Source organism: Serinus canaria, chromosome 1 (genome assembly GCF_022539315.1).
Source record: "Serinus canaria isolate serCan28SL12 chromosome 1, serCan2020, whole genome shotgun sequence".
NCBI classification, from domain to species: Eukaryota; Metazoa; Chordata; class Aves; order Passeriformes; family Fringillidae; genus Serinus; species Serinus canaria.
The window spans coordinates 25,477,239-25,497,996 of record NC_066313.1 but is presented as its reverse complement, the minus strand read 5'-3'; the positions used below and the strand labels follow the sequence as shown (position 1 = coordinate 25,497,996).

General features: G+C 44.2%; 1 protein-coding gene across 2 annotated transcripts in view; it reads left to right on the top strand.

Annotated features, from left to right (window-relative positions):
* The window catches only part of USF3 (upstream transcription factor family member 3), a 28,315-nt gene extending 14,670 nt beyond the window's left edge, over nucleotides 1–13,645 (top strand). For both annotated transcript variants that reach the window (XM_030234734.2, XM_009102600.4), the window contains exons 3-6: nucleotides 1,363–1,391; nucleotides 3,729–3,811; nucleotides 4,810–4,906; nucleotides 5,994–13,645. In XM_030234734.2, coding sequence (XP_030090594.2) covers nucleotides 1,363–1,391; nucleotides 3,729–3,811; nucleotides 4,810–4,906; nucleotides 5,994–12,460 — 6,676 coding nt within the window. In that variant the 3' untranslated portion in view covers nucleotides 12,461–13,645. The remainder of the gene's footprint in view (nucleotides 1–1,362; nucleotides 1,392–3,728; nucleotides 3,812–4,809; nucleotides 4,907–5,993) is intronic.
* Nucleotides 13,646–20,758: the final 7,113 nt, after the last annotated feature.

Here is a 20,758-nt window from a genome sequence, read left to right as displayed (position 1 = left end):
GGAAAGGTCAAAGAGAACATTGATTTGTCCTACAGAAGGTTTTTCAGTCTTCGCAGATTTCACAACTCTTTCTTACCTGACTAACAGAGTATTTTGTGTTCTGTAATGGTAATGTCAACCAAAGGACAGCTGGGTCTGTCCAGTCCTTATATTCTTGTGCATATTTAGTATTAATGTTCATATTTAAGCATTATTTCTTAGCAGATATCTCTGGGTCTGACCTGTAGCAGTAACATTACATTGTCATAATCCTTGTCCAAGTTACTGTAGGTGCATGCTATCTTTAGTGAGTTGCCAGAAATCAGAATCAACTCAAAGCACAAAGGATATATTGTGCCTTGTGGTAGTCACACATGTCTTCCACTTGTATCATGCATTCTTACCTCAGATTCCTTGTTACATCTGGACTGTTCTGTAACAGAAAGGACAGCAGAAGGTGCTACTCTGCTTTTTGCATACCCCAGGAGATATCTAGACTGAGAGTGTGCCGCTGGACAGAAGCTTTTTGAAATTGTTTTTTTCTGGAATTTTCCTTTTTCCAAAAAACATCTGCTTTGCTTTACTGTATTTCCTGGAAGTATTTGTCTTAGTGCATGTGTATAGTGCATCTTATTTATATATGTAGAGTATACATTTGAAATTTACTGACTGCCAGTAAAGCAATTTGGGGCATTACACAAGGATTGTTGTCATCAGTTCAGCAGTCCCAGGTGAACATATGAAACCAAACACAGCCCTCATATGCTGAAATCACACTTATTCAGAATTTTGAGGCATTAAAGAACAGCAGCTGCAGAGGAAAGGCAGCTGCAGAGGAACAGTAGCTGCAGAGGAACAGTCTTTTGGTTTCTCTCACAAAGGAAGCCTTTTGACACCAGAAGTTATGATGTTTGAAGGCAATGTGGCTGGAACATCAACTTGCATGGTAAAGTTTTCTTCTGTTTCAGTGATCCAGTAATTGTAAAAGCAACATTTTAGACAAATATTTAACCGACTTGTTCCTCAGAAACAAAACTGTTTTTAAAAACTCTTTGGCCGTTTTGAACACTGCATAGTATAACAGGAACATAAAAACCCAGCTCTCCATTATAAATATGTTATATATTCCAATAATCAAGTGGAATATTGCACTGTGACTTGTATTGCAATTGATTTAAGACTGAACATGAACAAATTTTTTGTTAGAAACTGTTTAATACCAATGTCTAAGAACATCTGATTGTGACTTCTGCTGTTCTAGTTCACAGAGTAGACTATAATTAGTATTTTTAGCTGTAATATCAAAAATGAAAGAAATATTTGTTTGTATGCAGATCTTTAACCTTCAGTTTCACATGAGTCTTTTCCCTTTATGTTTCACAGGAAGAAAAACCGGGAGACACATAATGCAGGTGGGAACATCGTGCTTTGCTGTTTGCTCTGGAAATAAGCACAGACACTTTGGAGTAGTAAAACACACTTTGCATGAGAAGGTTCCCCCTTAGGTGTTTAGTACACTGAAAAAGCCTCACCCTACCAAACACCTTTCTGTGTCCTTGCATAAAGTAACTGAGCAGATTGTTTCTAGTTTGCTGGTTTCCACAGTACAAAGTGAAAGTATGAAGAGCACCTGCCTTTCCAAGGCCCATAAATGAAGAAGTAAACAATTTCAGCTGTGTTCAGTTCCAAAGGAAAACAACTGCACAGGCATTCACATGCAACCAATATCCACCTGTGTCAAAACAGAGACAGGTGTCCTACCTGAGAGCTTTAGAGGCTCCCTGGATTGGAAGTATTCCTCCAACCTATTCCTAAGGCACGCTCTTGGATGTTGACACCCCAGAAATTCTGTGCAAATGTCGGCTGTGTATTGCAGGAGTCACATCCCTTGGGCAGCACACAGTCAGTGTCTAGTGCCAGTGGCATCTTCTACAAGTAGGAACAGAAGATGGACTGGGGAGGAGTCTGGCAGGCTTTGGGCTGGCTTATCCAAAGACATTGATTGCAGTTCTTCTTTTTTCTGAGCAGCAGTATCATGTGATCTTCACAGACTCGGGTGGAAAAAGCACTGAGCAGTTTCCATGTGAAACCTGTGCAGTGCTATGCTTGTTGAGTGTGCTCAGGGTGTGGCCAGTTTCTTAAGAATTGAGAAGAAGCAGGATACAGTCTTATCAAGTTTACTTCTAAAATGGTTGGCCTCATTAGAATTCCCTGTTCCTGTTTCACTGGTTGATAGCTTTCCAAAATCTTTATCACCTGGGCTGAACTCTGCAGTATGTGAACTCTGCTGCTCCTTCCAAGCCTGTACTTTCTCAGTCATTAATATATGGAAAAGCTGAGGAGAGCATTGCAAATACTACCAAAAGAAAAGGACAGCACTTCAACAACACTGTGATATGTGTATGTTTTAGTAAGATATATAAAGATTAAATCCCAAATGTCCTGTGTTTTAATTTTTACAGAGGTGCTCTAATTTATATAATTAGAGCACCTCTGTAAATTTCTTGCATAAGAAACTTCTTGCATAAGAAACTTTGTCTTGCTGTGTTTAGTGTATTTAGGCCTGTCTCTGTCAATGCCAACAATCTCTCCTGAAATGCAAATTTGAGAAAAGTAAATTAAAGTGACAGGCTACTGAAATAAGACTATTTAAATTAACAAGTCTTTTGTAATGGAGCAAAATTAAATAGACTCACCTGCAGGTCACAGTTTGTTTCTGTGTGCCACCAAAAGCAGAGCAACTGCACAAATCAAAAGGTTCATTCAGCATCATGAACAACACAATGGTTTGAGTCCTGACAAAGCCATGACAGAACTTTTTCCTTTTTATTTTTGAAAAAAGACATCTAACAGTTTTAAGTTTGCATAGAACATGAAAATATTTCAGAAAAATAAATAGCTACATGAGAGTTAACTATATTTGAAAGAGGCTGACTGTGGTGGATGGAAAACAGAGATACTGTCTGTAAAAACCACTGCTGGACTTACAGTGTAGACCCTTTCTGCCAGTATTCAGACCTATTGAAGAGGTAAATGGTATCACTGGAAGATTATAAATGAAGCATTTTCTGACCTTCTCCAAAATAGGTCATTCTTTGGAACTACTCTCCATTCAGTATTTTCTTTACTCCCAGGAACTTATGGAACAGTTAAACCTTTGGACACAGAAAATAGTAACTGATAGTCCATATACCTAGAGCTTCAGCTATGTTCAGTGTTGGCTGGCTCCTCTGTTAATATAAATTTAAATTTAAGCCTGAAGACTGATAAAATCTCCATTATTTCTTTTTTGGTGCTAAATTTGACATCAGAATTTAAGAGGTGTGGGTTTGCTTCCCAAATCTGAAACTGATTCTTTCTATAATCTTTGTTCATTTGCTTTCTGTATGCATAAATTTAATCAATTTCAAATTTAATCTGTCCTATGAAGAGAGTGTCATAAAACTGTGTTAGAAAGCAGTTGCAAAACCTGAATTTTGAGTTGTAGGAACTTTACTGTTTCATGAAGGGGTCTAAAATATCCCCACCTTCTAAAGGCATAGTATTTACATTCTGGCTCTTTGATTCCACTGAGTATTAATTTGATAACTGAGGTTTAATTTAGGGGAACATTTTTCCTCACTCAACTTACTCCAGGCTCCAGTGTGTAATGAAATAATGTATTTCTGAGCCCTTACATTATCCTGGTTGTGCTGCTGTTGTGCTGACTTGCCCAACCACATGACACAGTACATATTGGTTTTGCTTAGTGGAGAGACATCGAAAGAAGAAGATTAATGCTGGGATAAACAGAATTGGAGAACTCATTCCCTGCTCTCCAGCACTTAAGCAGGTGAGTGTGCATACAAGTTGCATGTCAAATGTCCAAATGTTTCTTTATCTGTAGAAGTCTAAATACTTATTTTACTCTTTGTATTAGCAAGAAGACAAAACCGTGTCTGTTAGTAGTATTTTAAAAACTACTTGTAATAGAATTCCTACTTGGAAGTGCAGGGTCACGTGAATGTAGTTACACAGATTTTGAGTATTTTGTCTGAAAGTGTTGCATATGACTGCTTATTTTGTCGTCCTTCATATAATGGCTTGAAAGCAATTCAGAAACTGAAATTATAATAATAGTAATTAAAGACACTCTCCTTGCAAAAGATGAAGCAAGACAAATGCTTTGAGGTTGATGCACAGAAGCATCTTTTTCAAGATAGAGGAATCCCTAGCAGAGACTGTTCCTATTGAACAGTAGAAGAAATTAGGAAGTGAACAAAGGTTTTGCAGACAGAATAAGTATAGTTTAATAAAAAGATGATTGTGGATGGGTCATTTTCTCTTCCCATATTCCCTAGTATACTACTTTCAAAATTATGCATATATCTCCCTGGATAGTTGTTCCATGTTTCTTGCCTTTCTTATAAAATATTTACAAGGCAGTATCCTGGAAATCTCATGTGGTGTGTATGTTTATTAGTGAACATGAATTTTAGGCTGATTAGCGAGAAAGGATGCTGCCTGTTCAGGATCTGTGGCCTTAGTTTCTACCTCTGGGCATCAGAAAGTGTCAGCTCCCACACTGGAAATGTTATTCTGTAAAATCTCAAGGCATTTTAGGGTCAGCATCACTCACAAAACCTGTAGTTTCATCTTACAAAAGCAACCAAACCAAAAAGCAACCTCTAAAAAACCCAACCCAAACCCGAAGAAAACAAACTCCACCCAGTGATATTCAGAGCATATTTTTAAAGTAAAAACCTCTTGGAGTAAGTGCAGCCTCATCACTAATGGATTTACAAATTCTAGACCTTTCTCCTAATTTCATAGGTGTGTTTTCTTTTACAGAGCAAGAACATGATCCTGGATCAGGCCTTCAAGTACATAACAGAAATGAAAAGACAGAATGATGAACTTCTGTTGAATGGAGGGAACAATGAGCAGGGTAAGTACAGGGGCTGCTGGGGGCTCCAGAATGTCTGTCCCTCACTTATGCTGTGTCTCTGTACTGACTGACAACAAAGCCTGGAACCACAAACAGGGATCCCAAGAAATTATTCACATACAGGAAAAATACAGCTGCTTAGCATATCTTGAAACAAAAAACCAACAGAATGCCCAAGTGAGTGTTCTGGCTTATAGCTATCAGATAATGAAGCAATTGCATTGTGATGTAAAATAATTACAGAGCTTATAGGTGATGTGGCATCATCTGGTAAATTCTGCCCCAGTTTTTTCTACTGTAGTGAGCAGAATGATTTCTGACAAACTTCAGTTAGATTTTTCTTCGTTGAAAAGATGAAGTTTTCTTCATTCATAAAGCTTTTTTTTTTTTAATTTGAAAAGCTGTAAAAGTTATGACAGCTCATTTTATAAAAATATAACACATCATATAAAATTTTCTTGAATAGATGTGTAAAAGTGCAGTGATGGAGGTGTGACAGAAATAATCTCAGGGCTAATGTTGTGGTTTGTGATTTTTATTTTTGCTTTATTGTGATTTTCCCAGTTTGGTGAGCTGTCTCCCAAGTGCATTGCCAGTTTTGTGGCTTTACATGAGTACTTTGCATTTCATTTTGTCTGTAATTTTTAGATGTACTAAAACTTAATTCTTCTGGAAAGCTGTAAGCTTATCAATTAAAACAGTTTTGGTGTTTGCAAAAGAGCTGGGAAAAGAAAAAGATTATTGTGCTTGTCTTTCCTTCAGAAATTAAACAGTTTTGATTAGCATTCAGTTTCATCTGGGTTAGTCCTGGTACTTTTTCCTAAGTAATTTGATATATCCTGCTATTGGTAATGGAATAGTCTGTGAAATTCATTCACTTTCCCATTCAGTAGAGAGACTTGTCAGGGTAAGAGCACACAGGTTGTGCTAACCATTTGAAAAGAACATACATTATTAACAATTTATTAAATTTATTTCTACAAATTATTTCATTACTACACAGTGTTTGCTCTCTAAATCATGTGGTAACATTATTTCATTATTTGCTCTGGTGCTGATGTAATGGAGTGCTCTCACTGTTTTGTAGCTGAAGAGATAAAAAAACTCCGGAAACAGTTGGATGAACTGCAAAAGGAAAACGGGAGATACATCGAGCTACTGAAAGCAAATGATATTTGCTTATATGATGACCCTACAATCCACTGGAAAGGAAACCTCAAAAATGCCAAGGTGTCAGTTGTTATTCCCAGTGATCAGGTTCAAAAGAACATCATTGTCTATTCAAATGGGACTCAGCCCAATGGAAATAACCAGGGAGCATCTGTGCAGGGAATAACATTTAATGTCAGTCATAATTTACAAAAGCAAACAGCCAATGTTGTGCCAGTTCAGAGAACTTGCAACCTAGTGACTCCTGTGACGATTGCTGGTATTTATCCCACAGAAAATAAGCCTTGGTCACAACCTACAGTTTCTCCCCTGGCTTCTGCTCAGACAGCTCCAGCAGGGAATGTTCTTGAGCTCTCCACCCCGGAGAACGAGCGAGGTGTGCCCACCGCTGCTCCTGCCAGCTCACAGAGCACACCTCAGCCTGTAGCAGAACAGGAACTGCAATGTTCTTCAAATAATGCACCACAGAATGAGCAAAATCCCCCCAAAAGTAGAAGTGATGAGGAGGGCACGAAATCAACAAAGAAAACACTCCTGCAGGGAACCAGCCTTCCTTCCAGTGCCTCTGTGGAAGCCTCCCACGGTCAGCAGGTGAATGCAACTTGCTCAAATACACACAGTTCTAGGAGTGACCTCCAGGAGAGCTGCACCGTTTCAACCACGGACACAGCTTGTGTGCCACCTGTGAGACCCTCTGCTGCAGAGAGCTGCTCTTCTGCCAATGTCCCCAAAAGTACGGACGTGGTCAGCAGCGCTGGCACGCCGGCGACGTCTGCGGCAGAAGGAGTTAAGGCTGTGACAGCAATAAGCACTCTGGCTGCCAGTCCCTTGGAGAACTGCTGGTCTTTTTCAGGCTCTTCAGGCGTTGGCACTTCAGACTTGAAAAACATGAGTAGCCTTAGCCGGATGCCTTCAGCTGGGAACACACAGACCACGTGGACGACCTTGCAGCTGGCAGGAAACACGGTTCAGCCGCTGAGCCAGACGCCGTCCGGGATAATGACTGCCCTCCTCAACGAGCCAGTCAATGGTGCTGGGGCTGTGTCTTCTGCCCACAGCAGGCCTTTGACTACAAGTATCAGTTTGCATGCTTCTCTGCCTGGAGATGGCCAGGCAGCTGAACAGATTGTAGTTACTTTGCCCTCGTGCCCACCCTTACCTATACAGCCTTTAATCAGCCAGCCGCAGGTTAAAGCTCAGGCTGCAGGAAATATCCTTCCATTAAACTCAGCTATGCAGGTGATTCAGATGGCTCAGCCTGTCGCCTCAGCTGTGACAGGAGCACCAGCTAACCAGAATGTCATCATTCTCCAGCCTCCAAACCCTGCTCCATGCCCACCCATTGTGAGAGCAGAAGTTCCCAGCCAAAATGTGAGTCAGCAAATTGTAATTATACAAGCTGCAAATCAGAATCCTCTTCCCCTCCTCTCTGCTCAGCCTTCTGCTTCTGTAAGAGTTCCCATGAATGGGCCGACTGCAGTTGCCAACTCCAGCGGCACCATGCAAAATGCCTCTCTTCCACAGACTTTTGGAGGGAAACACCTTGTCCATATATTACCAAGGCCATCTTCTTTGCCATCTTCTAGCTCTACCCAGACATTTTCGGTGACAATGTCCAACCAACAGCACCCTCAGACTATCTCATTAAATGGGCAGCTTTTTGCATTGCAGCCTGTGATGTCTTCATCTGGAGCTTCAAACCAAGCCCCTATGCAAATTATTCAGCCCACCACCAGCGAAGATCCAAATACCAATGTTGCCCTCAACACATTTGGTGCTTTAGCTAACCTCAATCAAAGCATATCGCAAATGGCTGGACAGAGCTGCTTGCACTTGTCTCTCAGCCACCCCACCAATCCTGCAACTGTCAATAACCAGATTGCCACAGTCAACTGTGTGTCATTGCCAGCTTCTGTGGCATCTTCAGTGCCTGCAGAGGTTTCGGTATTAACCAGTGCATCTAATTCCATAAACGCTTCCCCGCAAAAAGCGGCTGCTGGCTTGCCATCCAGTGCGAAATCAAAAAGGACGAACAAAAAGCCAAGCACAAAGAAACACCTAACGGTCAATAATAAAGTGTCCTGCCCAGCAGTTCCTTGCAAAGATGCAGGGAAGGTGGACTGTGCTCCTGTGGAAACAGTGGCAAAGCCCTCAGGTGGCAAAGGGCCGCCAGAAAACGCCCCGGCAGCATCACAGGCTGTAACCACAGCGCCAGCGGGCGGCACAGCTGCAGCGAGCGGCGCCAGCATCTCTGACTCTCCTTCCAAAGAGGCCGTGAGCCCCGACCAGGCAGTGAAAGCCCCCTCTGCCCCAGAGCCGAGCACGGCAGAGGTGCCTGCCTCCTCACCGCTGGAGTCTGCAGTGTCGGAGCAGCTGCTGCTCGCTCCCCCGCCAGCCAAAGGTGCTGCTCCTTGCCAGCAGGCCCAGGGGTCTCAGAGCCACCCAACTGCCTCTATCCCGTCAGCGTCTCCCAAACCCTGCGAACCCCCCAACACCTTAACATCCTCTGGTAAAGAAGCACAGGTTACACACTTGCAGGTTGCAAATGGGACTTCAGCAGCACAGAGCAACACAGCAGATCATACTTCCAAGGCAGGAATGATTTCTGAGTCCTGCAATGTTGCGCAGGATTCCTCAGTGGTAATGCAAGATGCAGACTTGTTAGAAGGACAGGGTCTAACCAAAATGCTGTCTGATCTCACAAAAGAAAGAACAGCTGTGGAAAAAACCTCTTCATTTACTGTTCAGGAGGAGCATTCTAATTTTCCTATGGAAAACTCTAAATCAGCAGAATCAAACGTTGCTTTGCCTGAGAAGCAGGAACTCTTGCTGATGAACACGGAAAGTGACGCTCTCTCCCAGCCTCACTCCTGCGTCTCTGATCAGGAAGTAGTCAGTGCTTCCCTTATTACTAGCAGGCAGGCAGACTCCCCCATGTCAACCAGCTCTGGCAGCAGTCGGGGCTTCTCAGTTGCATCTATGTTGCCAGATACCACCAGAGAAGATGTCACCAGCAGCACCTCTACCAGTACCTGTAACAGCTGCACATTTTCAGAACAGACTGACATTGTAGCTCTTGCTGCAAGAGCTATTTTTGACCAGGAAAGCCTTGAGAAAGGTGGAGGGGGAATACAGGTTAACACGAGGGATGTCATCTCTAAGTCTGAGGTTACACCTTTGGAGAGAGAGCAACAGCCTTTTAAACCTCAGTCAGTGAAAGAAAACAACGCAGGGCCGCTGGAAGCGGCACCAAACAAATTCAGTGCTCATGAAACAGTACAGACGAATGTCGACAGGCAGGTTGAGAAGCCAAGCTGCTCTGTAGGAGGTGTGGAAACATCAAACACTCCTTTGCAGATTTCCACTTCCCAGACACCCAGCATAACCAGTCTAAGCGTGAATAATCTGATACACCAGAGCCGCATTGTCCATCCCCTGGTGAGTTGCTCGGGTTTATCCCAGTCTTCAGAGCCTGCAAGTGTCCCTGCAACCGTGAGCCTCTCCCTTCCATCTAGCACATACATCAATCCATCTCCGGGACCTGCTCTGATGAGTGAATATGCTCAGGAACAGCTGAATGCTATCAGGGCAAGCAGCATGCAGGCTCCCCAGCTGCAGGAATCCCACTTAAAGCAGCAAAACCATGAAGGTCGCAAAGACTCTGCCAAGAGGGCCGTTCAGGATGACCTGCTGCTTTCCACAGCAAAGAGGCAAAAGCAGTGCCAGACAGCACCCATAAGGCTCGAGGGGATGGCGCTGATGAACCGGACACCAGAGGGTATTGCTGATCAAACACAGATGCTGGTTAGTCAGATTCCTCCTAATTCATCCAACTCAGTGGCACCAGTGAGCAATCAAGGGCACGCTGATGGCCTCAACAGGTTGTTCCCACCCAACAGCAATTTCGTACCGCCGGCTTTGAGACAAACTGAAGTTCAGTGCGGTTCTCAGCCACCGCTCTCAGAGCAGCCAGGCCAGGCAGGGCAGCACTTGCAGCCAATCCAACATGTCCCTGCCCAAGGCATCTCTCACCTTCACAGTAATCACCCGTACTTGAAGCAGCAGCAGGCTGGGCAGTTAAGAGAGAGGCACCACTTGTACCAGCTGCAGCACCACGTCACTCACGGAGAAAACTCAGTCCACTCTCAGCCCCACAGCGTCCACCAACAGCGAACGATACAGCAGGAGGTGCAGATGCAAAAGAAACGGAATCTCATCCAGGGAACACAAGCCACACAGCTTTCTCTACAGCAAAAACACCACGGAAGTGATCAAACACGCCAGAAAGGTGGTCAGCCCCATCCTCACCACCAACAAATGCAGCAGCAGATGCAGCAGCACTTTGGAGCTTCCCAGCCTGAAAAGAACTGTGAAAATCCTGCAACAAGCAGAAACCACCACAACCACCCTCAGAGCCATATCAATCAGGATATTATGCATCAACAGCAACAGGATGTTGGCAGCAGACAGCAAGGTTCCGCTTCAGAACACGTGTCAGGGCACAATCAGATGCAAAGGCTTATGACCTCGAGGGGCTTAGAGCAGCAAATGGTGTCCCAGGCCAGTATCGTTTCCAGACCATCAGATATGACATGCACCCCTCACAGGCAGGAAAGAAACAGAGTTTCCAGCTACTCTGCTGAGGCTCTCATTGGGAAGACGCCCTCTAATTCCGAGCAGAGAATAGGAATATCTCTTCAAGGCCCTAGAGTTTCTGACCAGCTTGAAATGAGAAGCTATCTTGATGTTTCTAGAAGTAAAGGATTGGCGATTCACAATATGCAGGGCCGCTTGTCAGTTGACCACACAGTTGGCTCGGATGTGCAGCGTCTTTCTGACTGCCAGACATTTAAGCCCTCTGGACCCAATCAACAACCGACGGGCAATTTCGACGTGCAGGCTTCAAGAAACAGTGAAATTGGCAATTCTGTGTCCTCGCTCCGGGGCATGCAGTCACAAGCGTTCCGAATCGGTCAGAATGCTGCGCCATCCATAGAGAGGCAGAAGAGACTTCCCTACCAGCCAGTGCAGGGTATTCCAACGGGGAATACCCTGCCATCGAGGGAAAATGAAAACACATGCCACCAAAGTTTCATGCAGAGTTTGCTCGCCCCTCACCTTGGAGATCAAGTCAGTGGAAGCCAAAGATCAATCGCAGACCATCAAAGGAACACACAGTGCGGTGCCTCCTCTACAATCGAGTACAACTGTCCCCCAGCACGGGAGAGCGTCCACATCCGAAGGGATGGTGATGGCCAGAGCAGGGAAAGCTGTGACATGTCCATTGGGGCAATTAACACAAGGAACAGTTCACTGACTATTCCTTTTTCGAGTTCTTCTTCCTCAGGAGACATTCAGGGCCGCAATACAAGCCCGAACATCTCTGCGCAGAAGTCCAACCCCATGAGGATGACGGACAGTCATGGAACTAAGAACCACATGAATACACCCGTGTCCAGCAATATGCATGGAGTTGTGAGGCCAGCTCACCCTCACCCTGCAGTTTCTCATGGAAACGGCGAGCAAGGGCAGCCTTCTGTTCGTCAGCCAAATTCTTCGGTCACTCAGCGCTCGAGGCATCCTCTGCAAGACAATGGGGGTTCTAAAATACGCCAGCCCGAAAGGAACCGATCCGGAAATCAGAGACATGGAAATGTCTTTGACCCTAGTCTTCCCCATCTTCCTCTCTCCACCAGTGGCAGCATGATCCTCGGGCGCCAGCAGTCCACGATAGAAAAAAGAGGCAGCATTGTCCGATTCATGTCTGATGGCCCTCAAGTGTCCAACGATAACGTGGCCCCTGACCAACACACGCTCTCCCAGAATTTTGGATTCCCTTTCATTCCAGAGGGTGGCATGAATCCACCAATAAACGCTAATGCTTCTTTCATCCCACCGGTCACTCAGCCTAGTGCCACTCGGACACCAGCTCTAATCCCAGTTGATCCTCAGAATACACTGCCGTCCTTCTATCCACCCTACTCTCCTGCCCACCCTACCCTCTCCAATGACATTTCTATCCCTTACTTCCCCAATCAAATGTTTCCAAACCCAAGCACGGAGAAGCCGAGCAGTGGAGGTTTAAACAATCGGTTTGGATCCATCTTGTCTCCTCCCAGGCCTGTTGGTTTTGCTCAGCCAAGTTTTCCTTTGCTTCCAGATATGCCACCAATGCACATGACCAACACGTCGCACTTATCCAATTTTAACTTAACTTCTTTGTTTCCAGAAATAGCCACTGCTCTTCCTCCAGATGGCTCAGCCATGTCACCTTTGCTTTCCATTGCAAACACGTCTGCTTCAGATTCTTCCAAGCAGCCCTCAAACCGCCCTGCCCACAATATAAGCCATATTTTAGGTCATGACTGCAGCTCAGCTGTATGAAAACTGGCAGACTGACTTCTGGTCTGATTTGTTGTTTATATATTTAAGAAGAAGGATCATAGTGTCACCCCTGGAGAGACCACTCATAGCATCACTGTTGATTTGCCTCAATGTATGTGTATGGTCCTTTCCATATTCCGTTGTATTTCCACCCACCTTACTGACTCTAAAGCACCAGTGCCTATAGCAATGCTTACTTACTGGGAAACGGTAAGGATGCAGCATTGAGAGCTGTGCAAATGCTGGTTGTTGATTTTCCAACAATCAGGTTTGATGTCCGATTGTCCCAAGGTAAGGGCCGCCCTCAGTAATTCATGGAGTGCGAGCATCCATATGGAAATAGGAAACAAGTGCTACAGGTGTCAGTTTGTTACTGATGTGTTTACCTGAAACTGCAGAGGAGCTTGGAATCATTTGAGTTTCTCTTTTTCCTTTGTAAAATATCTTCAGGAGCTTCAACACAAGTCAAGTCTGTGTTAACCCAGTGCTAATTGGAAAAGGCATTTGTTGTGCAGCTTTTGTCTGTCTCAAGCTTGTCACGTACACTTAACTTAAGGCTGACTTTACCTGGTGAAAATGACTTTGTGCTCCCATGGTCAGCAATTAAAAATACTGTTTTAGAAAATTTAGATTTCTTTAACCCATGACTTTCTGTTTCTAAGAATCTTGTTTGGATCTGTTTCAGCAGTGGCTTCAGTTACTGCTGAACTCAGTGTTTCAGTGTGGCTCACACTCCTGGTGCAGTCAGCAGAGACAGCAGCCTTGCAGCCTTGTTTGTTGCCATTTCATTGTTGACTGCTGCAAGTTACCTCAGGGTGGGTTTTGTACCTTGTTTGGCACCTTCTTAATGTCTTTTTTCCCTCCCCTCTCTAGTTTTCTTTGGCCCATGCTCTAATACCAGCTCTCTGCTTTCTGTGAGTGACAGCCCTTGGTTGTACCAGGCAGCACATGGGAGGAGGACTGAGCCTGTCGCATCCCACAAAATGAGTGGAGATTCCTGGGGGCACAGTTTTTACTTGATATTGCTGATAGGATTGAGCCTGAGTTAATATCAGTACTCTGCACTTGAATGCACCTTTTATCCAAACCTGTGTGAGTGTGGCTGAAGGAGGAACATGGATGTGTTGAGAGTGAAACACACAGGAAGACATTGGGATTTGAGGAAGGGTGATGTGTTTGTAGATGCATGAGAGATGGAGTGAATGTGTGTGCTGGCTGAGTCTCCAGTACTTTCAAAAATCTTGGTCCTAATTCTTTTAAAGGAAAGGGAAGAATTAGGTAAATTTTATTTATTTAATGTCTCTGCATTGTGCTTTTTCTTCTTACAGGGCAGAAATACTGTCTTTTATGTGTTTGAAAGTACCATTCTGGGTTTGATTCTTCAAACAACATAGTAACTTGAGGTTCTCTGGCATGCAGTCATCCTCTGCTTGTATGTTGCTCACCAGTGCATCATCTTGTTGCTCCTGGGACCTGTCAGAAGCTCCTGGTGAGGGCATGGGCAGGAGCAGACTCCCTGGGATTTTTTGTTTTGTTCCTTTTTCTTTGAAAGGCAGAAAGGAAGATATTCCTCCATGTCAAAGAACAGGACCCACAAAGAGGGACCTAGAACAGTTTTCTACAGCTTGACTGCCCAGACTTTGGTTTTGCTAAGCCCTTTTACACTGATCCAGGAAAGTAAGGAGGCTTTAACATGAAAAATAATTGGGCTGTGTCTGCAGTATGGCCTGACAACATCTCTACTCTTGTCACCTGCAGTCTGATGTTTTCCTGCAAGTGAAGTGAAACAGTTCTGATCCTGGTTGGGAGTCACAGAATCACAGAATGAACTAGGTTGGAAAAAACCTTTGAGATCATCAAGCCCAACCTATGACCTAACCTAACACTGCCTCATCAACTAAACCGTGGCACCAAATGCCATGTCCAGTCTTTTTTAAACATGTCCAGGGATGGTGACTCCACCACCTCCCTGGGCAGACCATTCCATTGCCCCATCAATCTTTCAGTGAGTAATTTTTTTCTGATGTCTAACCTGAACTTCCCCTTGCACAGCTTAAGAGTGTATCCTCTCACTCTGTCACTTGCTGCCTGGAGAAAGAGACCAACAACCCCCACCTGACTACAGCCACCTTTCAGGAAGTTGTAGAGAGTGATAAGGTCACCCCTGAGTCTCCTTTTCTCCAGGCTAAACACCCCCAGCTCCCTCAGTCATTCCTCACAGGGTTTGTGTTCCCAGCCCCTCACCAGCCTCGTTGCCTCCTCTGGACGTGTTCAAGCCTCTCAAAGTCCTTCCCAAGCTGAGGGGCCAGAACTGGACACAGCACTCAAGGTGTGGCCTCACCAGTGCCAAGCACAGGGGAAGAATGACCTCCCTGCTCTTGCTGGTCACACTGTTCCTGATCCAGGCCAGGATGTCCTTGGCCTTCTTGGCCACCAGGGCACACTGCTGGCTCATGTTCAGTCAGGTGCCAACCCCCAGGTCCCTTTCTGCCTGGAATCATGCTTTAATTCAGTTGGAACTTAAGACACTAAATCTAAGTGGTGCATCAGCTCTCTGTTTCTTATAAGTGAGTATTTCAGTTCACAGCAAGGCAGTTTCTCTCTGCCACAGTGCAGTCACCAAGTGGCAGCCACTGGCCCGTGCAGGGGGCAGGGGTTAGGAATGAGTCAGTTCTCAGCCTCAAACCAGCTCAGCCAGCTGCAGGTCTGGGTGTGCCTTGGGGAGACTCTTGATTAAAGGGGTGTCTGTGGTGCAGGAAGTCTCAAAGGGTCTGCCTCAGTGGTGAGGTGAGCTCTGTAACAGTGGCTGTTCCATGGGTCCTGGATGGTAGGGATGGGGTTAGGATCTGCAGGCACTCTGTGGTCACACACACTTGTCTGTCTTTGAGGAGGGAAGCAAACGTGCCCATTCTTGCTCTCTTTAAATGGAATTGTGTGTGCAGCAATGGGTTTGGCTTTCAAGACAAACTAGTGAAAAATTAAGCCCTGGCTTCTAGAACTTTATATAAAAAGATTCTAATCCTGCTCATCATTCCAGACATTCACAGAAAATCATATTTGTTTCCTGTGCTGAGAAAACTACACTACTTTATGATGCCTATGAAAACTGGAGAAAGCTTATAAACTTAAACCTGTTGCAATATTTGAATGTCCACAGATCCACTTGGCTAGACAGGATTCATCCCAGAGTACTGAAGGAGCAAGCAGGACATACAGCACAACCTTGCTTGATCATCTACAAAAGATCTGGGAGTCTGGACAGGTCCCTGCTGACAGGAAGGCAGCCAGTGTTATTCCAGTCTACAGAAAGGGCATGAGGGAAGAACACAGGGAACTACTGTGAGAGTCTGGGTTCCTGGAAAAATTGTGAATATTATAAATTAATGAGTATAAATTGTGAATATTATCCTGGGTACTGTTGAAAGGAGTTTTAAGGAATAATGCAGCCATCAGGCACAGGCAGCATGGGTTCACAAAGTTGAAGTCCTGTCTAGCTAATTTGATACTTTCTGTGATAAGGTCACCCACCTAGTGGGTGAAAAGAAGGCAGTGGATGTAGTTTTCTGCATTTTAGTAATGCTATGGATACTGTCCCTCACAGCATCCATCTGGACAAGCTGCTCAGCTGTGGGATTGACAGGTTGATGGTGTGCTGGGTGAAGAGCTGGCTGAAGGGTAGAGCTCAAAGGGCTTACAGTGAGTGGGGCTATGTCTGGCTGGCACCTGGTGGCACCAGCAGTGTTGTCTGGGGCTCAGCTCCAGGGCCAATTCTATCCAATGTATTTATCACTGATCTGGATACAGGGGCTGAACACACCATTGACAAGTTTGTTGATGATACCAAACTTGGAGATGCTGTTGTCAGAAGCTTTGGATAGGGATCTGGATAGACAGGAAACCTCCCTGACAGGGGAAGTGCAGAGGGAGGTGCTGATCTCTTCTCCCTGGGATCCACTGATAAAACACATGGGAATGGCTCAAAGGAGGTTCAGACTGGACATTGGGAAGCATTTCTTTACCAGGAGGGTGGTCAGACGCTGGAAAGGTGGTTGAGGCCTCAAGCATGTTTGAGAGGCATTTGGACAGCATGCTCAGTCCTGAAGTGGATGGAGGCACTCCAGGCAGTGTGAGTGGATGATCACTGTAGGTCCCTTTCAGCTGAAATATCTGTTCTATTTTCTTATTCCTCCATATTTACTGCTGTTGTCTCAAGGTTAATGCAGTCCTGAGGATTCATGATAGAATATGTCAGCTGTGATTTCATTTGGGTTTTTTCCATGCTGCACATTATTTTTTGAAGAGGAACTGCCAGTAAACTTTGTAAACTTTTCTGTTTACAAAGACAACCTAAACCAGCTCCTCCTTGCTCACAGGATGCCTGCAGTGCAGGGAGTCACTGCTGGAATTTTGCAGGAACTGCACAATTTTGCAGTGAGTGGCTAAGAAGTACTTACTGTGTGACCCTTACTCTTCTCTGGAGGATTGTATTTTGTTGTGACAGGGCCCTCTGTCGTCCTCCTCAGGCCTTTTTCTGAAACCTGACGAGACCAGGATGGAGAAATATCATTTCATTCCCCTCCCTGAACATAGGAATTTCTGTTGAAGTTCTGTGTGAGTCTCTTTTCATTCCCTAAGTGACACTAAATGGTCCCATGGCATTGGTGTGGGATCAGGAGACTGCTGTGACAAGAAAGGTGGACAGACCTCTCTGTGAGGGCCTCATATCAACACATTCATCTAAATTCTGATGTTTACACTGCTGACTGGCCTCTAGATAATTTTATTTAAAGAAAAATTGGATCTGTTGTGAAGCCTTTTGGTGTAATTGCCTGTCCAAGATGGGCTTTGAATGTTGAATCTGGCCTGGTGCTCTGCTTTGAGAGCAGCTTGTGGGTTTCAACTTCTCTCATGTTCATGCTCTTTTGTCTTTAGGAGGGACAGTGGGAGACTGGATATTTCACATCAAAACAGAGGAAATTAGATGTTAAATTTCTGTTAATTTTTAATTATTAAATTTTTTGGTGTTTTCCTTGTCACTGTAAAGAAATCCCGCCTGCCATTCCACATCCACAGGGCTTCTGCGCTTAGTTGTGTAGGTTGGTTTGTAGCACTGACACGTTGGTGTCTCAGTCCTTCCCCAGCCCTCAGGCTCTGCCCCCAGGAAGAGGAGCAAATGCAACATCTTAGGAGTCCTTCTTTTCTTCAGTTTTCCTTTCCCCTCCCAATGAACCTGTTGTGCTCAGCTGGCAGGTTGATGAGGCTGACCTTACCTTGATCTGTGCTTGGAGAGGGCAGCTTGAAAAAGGAGCTTCTGCAGATGGAATGATTCTGGTTTACTTGTTATGAAAACCATTTGACAAGCAAACACATTTTCTTCAGCAAGCATCAATGACATCAATTTTCTTTTTCTCTTGAGGACTACCCACCAATTAACGGTTCCCTTGTTTTTCAGGATATACTTGGAAGAGATTTTGTGAGTTTTACTGTGATTTGTTAGCTTGAGAATGGCATTTTCTCTTCCATAGTCCTTTTTCCAAGGTTACTTGCACAGGGTTTGTTTTGGCTTTGAAGGAAGGAAAAATAGCTAGTACAGCTTAATTTAGAAAAATCAGCGGTGGAAGGGAAAGTTGGGCACTAACTCTGGGGTGGGACTGCCACAGCTGACAGGCATTGTGTGGCTCTGGGTTTCAGCTTGGCCTAAATGACTTCAGCAAACAACAGTAAATAATACTGGGCTGGATTGCATGTATGTCCATATTAATCCCTTAAACAGCCTAGGAGAGTAAAAGCAGAAATAGACTACTTTGAAAGCAGGCAATAAAACAGTAATTTGTTAATATTTATATACCTTTTTCTAGAGAGAAAGGACCTCATTTAGGAACAGTTAAAGAAAAAGAGAACTGGAGTGATTTGAGCTGGGGGCTGGAATGGGTTTTCCAGCTCAGACTTCCAGCTTGTCACTGGGCTGCTGCCCAGAAGGAAGAGCACCTCTCTGAAAAAAAGTAAAAGCAGGTGCTAGTCCTGAGCCTCCAGAACTTTGCACAGATTTCCTACTGCACTTTAAAGCTCTGCTGCTGCTGCTGCTGCTGTGGTTGGTGTCTGTAGTGCTGTTGCAGGAAACAAGTCATGTGGCAGGGCAATTTGCAGAGGCCATGGCTGGAGAAGAGGGGCCATTTAATTATTTCTGGTCTCCTGTTGTCTTTTCACCTTTTCTGAGATACTTGTGCAGTCCTGGCTCAAGGACTCAGTCAGACTCCCACTGTTCCTGGATGCTGAGTGTGCTAAGAGCTGTCATCTCTTGCTGTTCCTCTAGGAAGTTTCATGCTCATCACTTTAATAATGATCTAACTTCCCCTGGCAAGACAGAGTAGCATTGGATCTGTTTGTGCCACATCAGTCACATTTGTTTTGTTTGCTGATACAGTGCTATAAGGAGATCCATTCTTTGCTGCCACCTGACCTGCTACCACCTCCTGCTGTTCCCTTCTCCCACTGCCATCTTCCAGCATGGGTAGCAGACACAGGTTTGTGTGAGGGTGTTTTCAATTTCCTACTGCCTCTGCAATCCATTCATTGGAAACCTCAGAGCACAAGGCATTATTCCCACTGAGAGAAGGTTCCTCTGTCAACTGGTGAAACATTTAGCAGAGGTTTTTGGACCTGACAGTACAAAGCCATACTCTCTGTGAGCAAGCCCTGCTTAGTTACACAGACACCATTTATTATTTGCTGATACCAGTTTTTCTGAGATAATTTTTTTTTAAAAAGGTTTTTTTTTTTTCTGCCTCACAAGAAGTATCTTTATGAGAAGGTTTCCAAGTTTGCAATATGTGCTGCTGTTCTGGCAATCACAAGTGTGAAACAATAGAGCTCATGGGGGGTTGGACCCTGTTCCTGCCTGCTCACTGTGAGAAGGGAAGCAAGTATGGATTTTGCCACAGGAGATTAATCAAAGATGGTGTTGTCCTCCACAATGTAAATTATTTATATTCAGTCCAGAGTATTCTGCTGTGCTTCTGTTTTATACAGCTGTAAATGACTTGGATAAAGTCCCAGTGGAAAGTCCTTACTATTTTGTAATGGAAAATAGGAACTCTGCAGTAGAAATCTATAATGAATGAACAGGAACATCACCTTCCAATTGTAAATAAGATCTTGCTCTGTTTATTTTGACATCTTTTTACAAATGTGTTGCATTCAGGTGTAAATATCCCAAACCATGATCTTGTTCAGAGTTCTGAGATTTCTATTGTTAAATGTAATACTTTGTTTAATAGTTGTAATAATTATTTGTATAGATATGAACATGATAGTATTTTATTAAAAAAAGAGAAAACCACTCTTTGAATATTGTGTTCTTTCTTTCAGCATATAAAGCTATGCCATTCACTGTAAAGTAGAGGTAAAAATAAAAGCTTTGCTTTGAGACTGGGAATTTACAGTCAGAGTTTTCCACTGTTGTACATTCTCTGCATACACCAGAGTAATGCACCATGTTAGCTGGAGATATAAAACTACCTAATTCAGAATAAATAAATACTAATTGTGTAGTATCTAAAAAATACATGGCAGGTGCCGTCCCTGCCCCAGTGACAGTGATAATGTTGAGACAGAACTTCATTGTATAAAACGCTTCTCATCACAGTCCCCTTGCATTGCTTTGGTAATGGTCTCAGACAGTTGTTTTGTCACAGTTGGAAGCTAAAGGATGCAGTTTGGATGAGAGCAGTAGAGAGACCCTGCAAGGTAAGTAAAGGCTTTTTGGGAGATTGAACAATACTGAAGTTGACAGAATTACTAGGAAATAATTCTTTTCAGGGGCTCCAGAAAACCTGGCTTGTAAACCTCAAAATTCTTGCAGGCGTGGAAGTTGCCTTTAGGGAAGGTCTTAATTTTAAAAAGGTTGAAGTTTAGTATTAAGACAGAGGAGCTTTTGTTCCTTCAGTGACAGCCAGTGTATGGTTCAGTCACGGAGGGGAGGAGAAACAGGACACTTCCCTCTTTCACACTGCATTACCCCTGCCTTGGCTGCTCTTGTGCCGCTCCAGAGGCTCGAGGGGGAGTTGTACAGCTCACATGACCCTGGTAGTTTCCCTAACCTGTGAGGGGATGTCAGTATTGTACAGAAGCTGTTTCCTTCTCCTTTCACTTGTACTGGACTGAACAATTTTACCTACATTTCCTGAGAAAACAGGGAATATATGGAATGTAAGGAAGAAGTTTTTTACAATGAGAGCAGTAAAATATGAGAACAGATTGTCCAGACAGGTGGTGGTTGCACCATCTTTAGAAAGGCCT